Source organism: Mugil cephalus, chromosome 21 (assembly GCF_022458985.1).
Source record: "Mugil cephalus isolate CIBA_MC_2020 chromosome 21, CIBA_Mcephalus_1.1, whole genome shotgun sequence".
In the NCBI taxonomy this organism is placed as follows: domain Eukaryota; kingdom Metazoa; phylum Chordata; class Actinopteri; order Mugiliformes; family Mugilidae; genus Mugil; species Mugil cephalus.
Genome location: NC_061790.1, coordinates 9967048 through 9977423, shown reverse-complemented (window position 1 = coordinate 9977423; position 10376 = coordinate 9967048). Strand labels below are relative to the sequence as shown.

Below are 10376 nucleotides of genomic sequence, written 5' to 3'. Positions count from 1 at the left end.
GCATCCAGGGAGCAATTTGTTGCTTAGATGCCTGCTTAGGGCATCGCAGCCATGGACACACTGGGAGATCAACAAGCCTCAACTCTAACCACGACTCCACAGCTCCCTCAAACTATTGTTATGTTATTTTGTCTATTCCAATATAAATCTCTAAAAGGTTGGGCTGAATATTAAAAAAAAATCTTTTCACAATGCAGCAATGACTCCTTTCTTATTCATTTCCTTGCAAAAAACAAACAAACAAAAAAAAAAACACAGAAACTTTTTAAAGTGTTTTATTTTTTGTTCTTTCTTCCATAGGTTTTCAGACACAGTCCTTGCATAACAAAGGAAAGTGATGGGAGAGTTGATGAGGACAGCAGACCCATAAACAGTCCTACAAGTTCTCATGAAACACAGTAAGTTGAGGGTTAATATTCTGAGTTTAATAATTCAGTTAGCCATAATTAAAACATTACAACAAATTACAAACCATTACAACAATCAAACAAGTTCCAAGTGTTTATATTCTGCAGAATAAAAACAGATGAAATGTCTCTGGAATTTCTAGTAGTAAAATTTCTTCCCTATAGAGCAGCAACTCGGCTGATCACACTGATAAAATAATTTATCAAAAATATTTGTTTTTTCTTGATTCTCTCCATTCAAATAACTTTTTGGGCCAGGATTACAAACAAACAATTCTGTGTCACACGAAATATACAAAAGAGAGGCGGTAATATAATGCTGAATATGGTAAGTGACGACACAACAAAGTTAAAAAGTCTTCGACGTTTAAATAGCGCTCATTACCTACGCTGACACCTGAGAGCTCCAACACTTTCAGTATCTTCTTATTGCTTTCAGGCTTTTGATTTAAAAACACGACAACAAATGAGAAGTGAGGTGACTTCAGACTTTACTGCATCGTTGTTTGGTTTATTCTGAGAGCATGAAACTCTGATAACATACGAACTATATATTTTGAAGAACGACGGAAATGTACAACGGATTCGTCACTGACGAACACGAGCATCTTTACAGTACATCCGATAGATTTTGTTTGCTATGTTCCAGTTCACACGTAAGTGTGTCGACCACAGGTGATTGTTAAAGGATAAGGCAGGTGATATTCTACGCATCTGATGCGTCAACAAATCCCATGAAAAGATGAAAACTAGCTGCGTTGTTAGCCACGTTTAATATTTCCTCCAGGCTCTCTGGATTAAGTGAGCGTATACCTAAAAAAACAGCTAGAGTCTGAAGTTTATATCGATTAACACTAAAAGTAAGGAATGAATTAGTTGTTGAACTATTTTCCAAGGCAGCCAATACAAATACATTTTTAGGGGTGTATTTTTAGCAGCACGACGACATTTGACACAAGATTTAAGCTGATTTAACGCGCACAGATGACGAGTGGGGGGTTATATATATATATTACGTTTCACTCTCACTGATGGAAATATTCTTTAATTTAGCAACTGGCAAGAGTGATCAGGAAGCAGGATGTGACGTGCTCACCTGCCTTTCAGTTTGCTTACACAGAAGTTGTTTAATGTCTGATGTGACTGTGATATTTGCCCTCTCCTATACAGGTCCTCTAATGATGTGTAGAAATGTTCCAGGGTGTATGAAAACAGCTTTAAGCTAAAAAAAAATATTATTACAGTGGTGTGTGACCCAGTTCCCAGCAGCTGTGCAGCTCACCTTTACAGAGTTTTTGGAGTGGTAAGCTACGTTAGGCTTTGGCTACATAAACAATACTCAGCGGATCAGTTCATTTAAGGGTTTTTTGGATCTTTTAGTGGGATGCGTCGACAATATCATCTGATTTATCCTTTACACGAGTTTTTGCCATGCAGAAACACATCCTTCATCTAAACAACAAACACTGTTTCCGGGTGCTTTCGCTGCGTCGGTGAACGTGTCAGCAGGACGTGACGGTTAGCACGCGGACGCTCAGGCAAGGTTCAAGATCCTAAACAGGAGAGGCACAACGCACACGCAGACAAAACCCACAACACTGTAGACAATGTAACGATACGGCAACTCGACCCTCATGTGCTGCCGGGCCCTTCTCACGTCGTCCGTGGGCAGCCCGGACAGCCGGCACAGGAACGGTATAGTGACCGCTTTCATGGCCATCCTCGTGACAAGGATGACAGCGACTCCGATGAGGAAGCGCAGCAGGGAGAGTAACACCAGGCCGATGCTGAGCGGAGGTAAAGTTAGAGGAAGCGAGGACAGCGGCGGATCCAGCAGCAGCCCCAGCTGATAGTTCGCGTGGGTTGCCAGAGCAGCTCCGGCCCCGGTGCCCAGCGCCTGGGCCGTGTCGCCCCGAGAGGTGCTCCACGTATCCAGAGAGAAAGCCACGAGTCCAAGGCTAACGTGTGACACGATAATCATAAGAGGAGCGTAGTGGTCCGTCATGTAGTAGTTGTCGATCTTGCCCAAGACTGGCTGGAAGCATGCGAGGATGAGAAGGCTGTACAGGAAGCCAGTGATTACCTCCTGCAACACAGACAGAATCATTGTAAATGAGCAGCTAAATTTAGACTAGAATATTCTAGACAGACTAGACTGGAACAGAGTAGAATAGACTAGAATGCCCTTTATTGTCATTATAGAGTGTATAGAGTATGAAATGTCACTACTGCCTTGAGCCACGCATCCCTGAGTAGCAAAAACACAGTGAAATGCATTAATAATTACAGCAAGATCAGGAAAAATGTGGATTATCAGATCAAATTAAGGACAGTTGGACTCAATGTGACCTAGTATGGATTTGGAAAAGTGGACTAGCTTCAGTTTCAGCTAGTTAATGTTAGTTTTAGGTCATTTCAGTTATGATAAATGTAGCTAAAGAAAAGATGCTAACGCTAAGAGCTTTACTGAGAAGTAACGTTAGCCATGAAATACTGAAGCGTCCGACCAGACGTTAAAAGGACGAGGAGGAGTGATCACAGTGTCGTGTTTATCGTTTTATTGTTATTTATTTATTGTTCCAACTGAAGTAGTTACTGTCGGCCGTAACTATGCCAGTACATCCATCTGACAGCCCTGCAGGGCGTAACTTAAGGTACGACTTCATCAACAAAATATAATATAAATTAATATTACCTGACACTAAATGTGAACCACAACACCAGGTTTCGGTGCCTGGATTCCAATTATTTCTTTATTGCTTCTCTTTTCTTTGGCAGATTTCTGTAAAAATATATCTCCAACTGCTTTTCAAATCTGTTGGTACAGTCAATCGCACAACAGCTCGTCCCCATTTTTTTTTTATTTTACAATGTAGATGCTATTAAAGTCAATGATTCAAACTAATGCTGCTAATCTCCATGGTCAACTGTCACTTTTTACCACTTGCATACACTCAATAATTAGACTGGAGAGCTTATCAGTGCAGACACAAAATATATATATAAACAGTGCAAAAGGCACAAAGAATTGGAAATATTAAATATAATATAAAAAGAAGTGTAAAAATATATTTCACTGGTAATTAAAGTAAAGTTAGTTGCTGGATTTGATCACAGTCTGCGTTTTTATGCCTGATTGTGTGCATTTTCCTAACAGTTGTGCTCACAAGGTTAAAATGAAAACTTCAGGCAGCTCTCTTCCTGCCCTGAGGGCGGCGCAAGACAGCAGCGTTCACAGAGGTCGTCCTTGCACTTATAAAAATTCCCATATGATTAGATGAGCTCCTGTCAGATCGCGTTATCTGGTGAGAGCAACAAACAAGTCACAGAATCTAATCTCAGCCGTATCTATTCACTTTAATTAGTTTATGGTCTCTATGTAGGAATCATAAATTTTAAGTTCCTTTCTTTATTATCCACACGATAAAGGGTCATTAGCGTAGGTTATGCACTGAACCACATTAAACCACCTTCTTATTCAGATGGTTTATTGTATTTTAAAAGCAGAGTTAGTACGCACTACCTCCTCTCATTCCCTCCACACAGTAGGAAACAAACATATAGATAAGTGCATTTTTGTTGATGCAAACTGTGTTTTGTCTGACAAGTCTGACAAGTTCACTAACAGTAACCGCATTTAAAATATGTGCAGCTGATTTCAGAGATATACACATTAGCTACGTCTGTTTGTTTCAGGTGACCTCCATGATACATGGAAGAATGAAGTGTAGCAGGTCTGATTGTGATCAGGTGCAGAACTCTGAGACGTATATGAACGCGATGCAGGTTAAGTTTGACGTCCTCGAGTTAACCTGTCGAGCCACGACGGCAGTATAAGGGGTTAAAGGCTTTATTAATACGACTATTAGTGAATATTTATTTGATATTATTTAATCTCCTTACCAGGACAGAATGCATCCCCATGTAGACTCGGCTCACACAGACCAGGACGCTCCAGCTGAGAGCCACGGAGAAGCCGAAGAGGAAAGGGTACTACAGAGAGAGAACAGAAATATTGGAGGGGATAAATAGTGCTGCTTTAAAAAGTGTTGCCAAAATTAAAACATCTAGACCACAACTTTGTAACATAGCATGCTTCCTTAGTAGCCTAACAAAGTTGCTCTGCGAGACTTCCGCTGACATCCAAAGCAACAAGAAGCTATAGTATTATTGTAATGTGGCATTAATATCTGTGAAGGCATCTGGGCGGTTTGCTGTCAGAGGGGTCAACGGCTTTTAAACGCCACCGCTAGTAACAGTAGATAGTATATATTTATCTGATATCTGTCCTTGAAACAATTCATGGAAAGGCCACGGTGTGAAAACACAGCTAGCAGCTCTGTCAGGCTGAACTTTGGCACCAAAGTGCATCAAGTTAAATGCTAACATCAGCATGCACACAGTGACATCACTGTTTAGCGTTACTTTTGTACCTGGTTAGCGTTTGCTAAGTAGCACTGGACAAGATTCAACTGAAGCTAATGACAACGTTGTCACTTTTGTAAGTTTTTTTCTGCAATGTGACCAGATTTTACCAGTCAGCCAATTAATTCAGGGCTTGTAGAAAATGTATTTGATTTGATATTTAACTTCAAACCGTGAATGTCCACTTCAGGGTGCGACTGGGGGATATGTCAGGGGATCACCACAGTGGGCACGAAAACATTTATATCAAAAGTTAAGGTCTGGACTGAATGACCAAACATCCCTCTATCTTTCGCAACTTAATTTCATAACCTCTTTCTCCAAACTGTTTCAGTTCCTCCACCTTCAAAGTCATGACATTGCATGAAACTTGAAGACACTGAGGCAGTTCATACAGTTCAGACAGCTGCATGGATTCAGTCCAAGGCCACTTGCACAGATGAGCGACAACAACAACAACAAAAAGCTCACTTCTGTTGAGTTCTTCCTTCCTGGTGCCGACCTCCGGGCCCCTTCATTTTCTCTTTACTCCGACTCAACACATCCTCTCTGTCTGTTTCTGCTACTTCCATTTTCCGTCTATCTTCCTTTGACAACTCTTTCCTCCATCTGATCATTTAACTCGTCAGTATCTGTGTGTACTGCGTGTCGGCCAACAACTCTAATCGCACTTCTGAAGGACGTTAGTGAGTCTCTCTGGCTTTAACTGTAAATTTTGACTCCTGTACATATCATATTACAACTGCCCTCATAGCTGAGTCACGGTGGTGAAAAAACATTTATTTCACTTCTTCGATACCACTGATCTGGTTTTACCAGACGTTTAATCGCAGGAAATCTTCGAAACTTTCTCTTCCTCAAAGTCATATCCACCCCTCCCTCCTTTGTCCTCTGTGCCAATATGAAACAATGAGTCCTTGATCGCCTTAAAAAGCTTTCTCTTCTCTCACATGCAACTCTGACCCTCGCGGTCACATTAAACAGAGAAAAGCTTGTTGTGTTAAATGAGTCACAGCAGCACCAAACATATTATTGAGTCCGAGCTGCGGTTCTTCTTACAAGACCAGGAAGCACAGACGACTAAGGCTCAGCCTTTGTCTTCTTGTTTTGTTTGGTCAGACTGACCCATTGACCCTCCCCGATACTGAATTTAACCATCTCTAAATCATTGAGCAGATCCATACACTCAGTAGCCGGTTCATTAGGTACACCACTGAAAATTAACGCATTCTAATAGAACAGTTTCGCACCAGGCCTTATCTCTATCAAATTTGCGGTATTCAACATTTGTTCAAAGCCACTCAGAGAGCTGCTGACTTAAGCTTGTTGGTTCGTTTTCAAGGCTGCGGTTTGTAGCGCTATTGAATTCTGTTGTGTAGTGCTGAGACATGCTTCTGTTGTTTTGACAACCGCATTTTTAGTCATGAGGGATGACTGATTGCACCACTGTTGTTTTCGACTGGCGTACCTAATGAACTGGCGAGTGAGTGCATATTAAAAGATGCGTAGAAGTGAAAGCAACTGTAGCTGCTGAGCGTCTCGATCAAAGCTGTGTTCATATCCTGTAGGTTAAAACAAGACATTTTAAATCTAATATAACATGAAGCAGGACAGTAGCACTGATGTAGCATTGTGGTATTTCTCTGTTAACTTTTAACAGGCTGCAGACAGCGGACAGTACCAACACATTTAAAGTTTGGCAAAGAGATGGAAGATCTGCTGCTGGTTCATCAGCTCTGATGAACACACAATGCACGTCTTCCACGTGGAGCATCTGCACATGCACGTCTTTGTTTTCACCTTCACCCAACACCTCAAGCTTCAAGTCTAAAAACCGTGTTCACCTGCCACCGTCCGTAGGTCAGCATGAAGAGGCAGAAGGGTATGGCCGTGCCCGTCATGGCGTGGGTGGAGGGCATGCTGTACTCGGAGTTGTAGAAGACCTCCACCTTCACCACGGGAGGCGAGGCCGGCCGGGACCAGCGCACCATGTCCTTGGTGGACTGTCCCACGAACAGGTTCCAGGCCCAGACCACGATGAGCCTCCGGCTGACCAGGGCGTCGATGTTCCAGAAGAGGAAGGGGAAGAAGATGATGAAGAACATCTCGTTGCCCAGCTCAGTCCCAAACGTGAACAGGTAGAAGAGAAACTTGTTGTGCACCAGGAACTCCTGACCCACATCCCCGGTCAGGGAGTTTCTCCGCAGGGGTTTGGCTCTGGTGGTTTCTGGGTCGGCCTCAGCTGCTGATGTATCGCCGGGCCTGGAGGCGTCGTCGCCCTGCATCCCGTTAACCTGCGGCACGGCGGCATCTCCGTTACCGACACCGACCTCCGAGCCCTGGAGCCTCCTCCTCAGCCCGGGACCCTCCGACTCCGACTGTCCACCCTGCGGCTTGGTCGTTTTGTCCGGAAACGTCCCTTCAATACCGCATAATTTTTGAAACCTCGCTACATGGCAGGGCTCTTGGAGATAATTACACATCTGCACAAACGTCTTAATGGCGTTATCCATTTTTTTTTTAATATATATATATATATATTTCTTAAATTAGTTTTAAAAAAAGACTGCTATGTTGTAAAAAAATAAGAAAAAAAGAGTTCATTATCGAGGAAGCTAAGCAAAAGTGCAGCTCGGCGGACGTCGCATTTTCTCAAAGCGGAACAAAATCAGAGAGATTTAGCGGAAAGCTCGTAGCAGGAACTCTTCACCACCGCCTCGTATCTGCATTCACAACACCGACCCCGTACAGCGGCGTGGAAGATGTGGACAGCAGCATCCAAAGTCCGCCACAGTTAACCATTACTTCTCGGAGAGTAACGCTAATTCATAGAGACCCAACAACTAACTGCGTATTACGATTTAGGTCGGGGCTTCTTCTTCCTCTTCCTCGCGTGACTTAATATTAGTCGGTCAAACGTGTTCCAGGATTCTACCTCCTCCTGCTGGACATGTGATGTATTGCACAGTTTCAAAAAAATAAGAAAAATATATTAAAATGAAATTAAAAGTCTCAAATGAATAATTAATACTATTATAAAATTGCATTGCAAATTACAATAAAAAAAATAACAGCATTAAAGTGCTACATTACTCGTTTTTATTGTCATCTGGTAATAAACATCACAGATGCTGCAGATGCAGAACGAAATATTGATGCTCAGAAAAAAAATATGAGTAAATAAATAATAGAAGAAGAAATTTCAGAATAAAAACTCAGGGCGTGTCATTGTCATAAATATGACTTACATGTTCTTACGTACAGCACTTTGTTCGGCTGTGGCTGTTTTTAAAGTGCTCTATAAATAAAGCTGAGTTGAGTTGCAAACTAACAATAAATCTGTGTACAATACACAATAAAACAATAAATAAACAGGATATTGCACGTATGAAAATGCTACAGAGATGAAGTTGCTACCAGGTGCTACGGTCTATTTTATATTGCACAGTTCTTTTCTAATTTGTTTTGTTTTTAACTGTCTAATGGCAGCTGGATAAAAGCTGCCACTGAATCTGCATGTTTTGCACCTCAAGCTGTGGTGAGAAAACAATTTGTTGAAGGCTTGTAAGGTGTCCCTGATATTACCTCCTTGCCCTGGAAAGGAAGCGCTGTTCTATCAGTTCATCAATGGTTGGCAGGGTGGCCCAAAGACCTACTCCACTGCCCTCACAACACGAGCCTCCCCAGTGCCTTCCCGTCTGTGAGGCTGCTGCTGTCATGCCACAGAGACATGCTGTGTTATAATAATAATAATATGTCAGCATTTATTGCAGCTACACTGCAGCAAATTACTGTAAAAGTACATATATACATAAAGCATACTGTTTTATATTGTCTGTGAAGGTATAAAAAAAAAAGAATTACATCAGTATGTTACTGTAGGAAACACTGTATTCTAATAATAATTCTAATAATAATTAAATAATTTCATTAAATTATTAAAGTTTCCTTGAAAATACTTTATTGTGTTGTAAATGGCATTGCATTGTGGGAGTAAAATCAGCATCAACAATAAAAAAACAGAATTGTACCGTATCCTTTGAGGAGACACATGGAACAACACTGGAAGGCAACAAGCCGACTTTCTATCCTCCATCATCCATTAAGATCCTACATTTCACGAGAAAATTAGATGGTAAGATTTGACACACATTTCTTTGATGACATCTGATCCTTGTTATAATCTTTTTCACTGTTCAGTAGTAATATCTAGCTAGATTACAGCATTTCCAAAGTAGCTACCAAGGTAAAAAAAAAAGAAAAAAAAAACTATTTCACATTGACATTTTGCCTTTTACTTGTTTAGCTAAATTGTTGCTGTGCTAATCTATTTCGTGCTTTGTCTTCTCGTACAATTTGTGCATTAGTACCTGTATGATTAAAAAGAGGCTGCAGCTTATTCAGTTAAATATTAGTATATCCTCCTGAGACCCGGCGTCCTCATATGGGGACATTGGCTTTTCTGTTTGTTGCAGCTTATTCTGTTTCATTTAGAACTGTTGTCCTCATAAAGAAACACTTTTGTCTGCCATGAACTAGTAGCGGAGGGTCAATGAATTTATTTATTTATGCTTATTAACATTTCTAGTTTGATATGACATGTACTTGTTTGAGGACGACGGGATTTCACTGTTTCCATTTTTATATTTTGGTGACTTAAATTGTAATATACACTGAAATACTCCCTGGGTCCACATAATTTCTTTGAAAAACTGCTTCCAGTTGAAAGATGATCTTAATCTTATCTTAAAGAAATTAAGATGCATTCCAATCATGATGTGAAGACCACATCACAAAGTAACTTATTGTATTTATGTCTGTCCTCTTGTGGTGCTTCTCAGGTACTTCACTCCAGAAAGACATTCAAAGGCCACCTGGGGAAAGATTATTCCAAAACAGACAAGAAAATTTGTTCAGAAGAAGTCCTGCACAGTCAATTCCCACATCTACTCTGTTCCTGAGAAACAGATTCACTTTAAATGGACATTTCCTGTATAATCATTCAGATAAAAACTACACTGCCAGGCCGGAAAAAAGGCCTCACCAAAAACAAACAAACAGATTTTTTATTTATTTTTTTTAAATCACATACTAATATTTCATTGGCATTGTTTCGATAAGAAGTTTTTGCAACGTCACAATATTTATTTCCATCCAGCGTTGCATTAATTTCTCACCAAGATCTTGTATTGATGATGGGGGAGTCTGACCACTGTGTAAAGCCTTCTCTCCCTGAACCACTCTTTCACAATCTGGGCCTGATGAATCCTGGTAATGTCATCTTGTAATATGTGCGTGTCATCAGGGAAGAAAAAAATCCATTGATGGAATAACCTGGTCATTCAGTATAACCAGTCAGCTGACCTCATTCTTTGAGCATAACGTGGCTGAACCTAATTTGTTACAGTGTAGTCACAATTGGTCTGACTGAACCTCAATACACAGTTAAATGTACTTCTTTCTCCCTATATGACTGAAATATTTCAATTATACTTAATAAGTGTTTGTTGTCTTACAAGCAAACATTTTCCCGTTGCAATGTTT

General features: G+C 40.8%; 1 protein-coding gene across 1 annotated transcript; it reads right to left on the bottom strand.

Moving 5' to 3' along the window:
• Positions 1–259: 259 nt before the first annotated feature.
• LOC124999119 (sphingosine-1-phosphate phosphatase 1-like) lies at positions 260–7732 on the bottom strand. The gene is made up of 3 exons (XM_047573890.1): positions 6677–7732; positions 4311–4400; positions 260–2493 (listed from the first exon to the last, which is right to left on the bottom strand). Exons 1-3 carry the CDS (start codon positions 7343–7345, stop codon positions 1942–1944), a joined length of 1311 nt encoding a protein of 436 aa, XP_047429846.1. The 5' UTR covers positions 7346–7732; the 3' UTR covers positions 260–1941.
• Between the last annotated feature and the right edge of the window lie 2644 nt (positions 7733–10376).

What these genes read in the sequence shown, in the direction of transcription:
- LOC124999119 (XM_047573890.1), bottom strand. Translation starts at nt 7,345, where the DNA reads ATGGATAACGCCATTAAGACGTTTGTGCAGATGTGTAATTATCTCCAA. An exon ending in TGACCTACGGACGGTGGCAG is followed by an intron (nt 4,401 to 6,676) that starts GTGAACACGGTT and finishes CTCTCTCTGTAG; the next exon opens with TACCCTTTCCTCTTCGGCTT. An exon ending in TGGGGATGCATTCTGTCCTG is followed by an intron (nt 2,494 to 4,310) that starts GTAAGGAGATTA and finishes TCTGTGTTGCAG; the next exon opens with GAGGTAATCACTGGCTTCCT.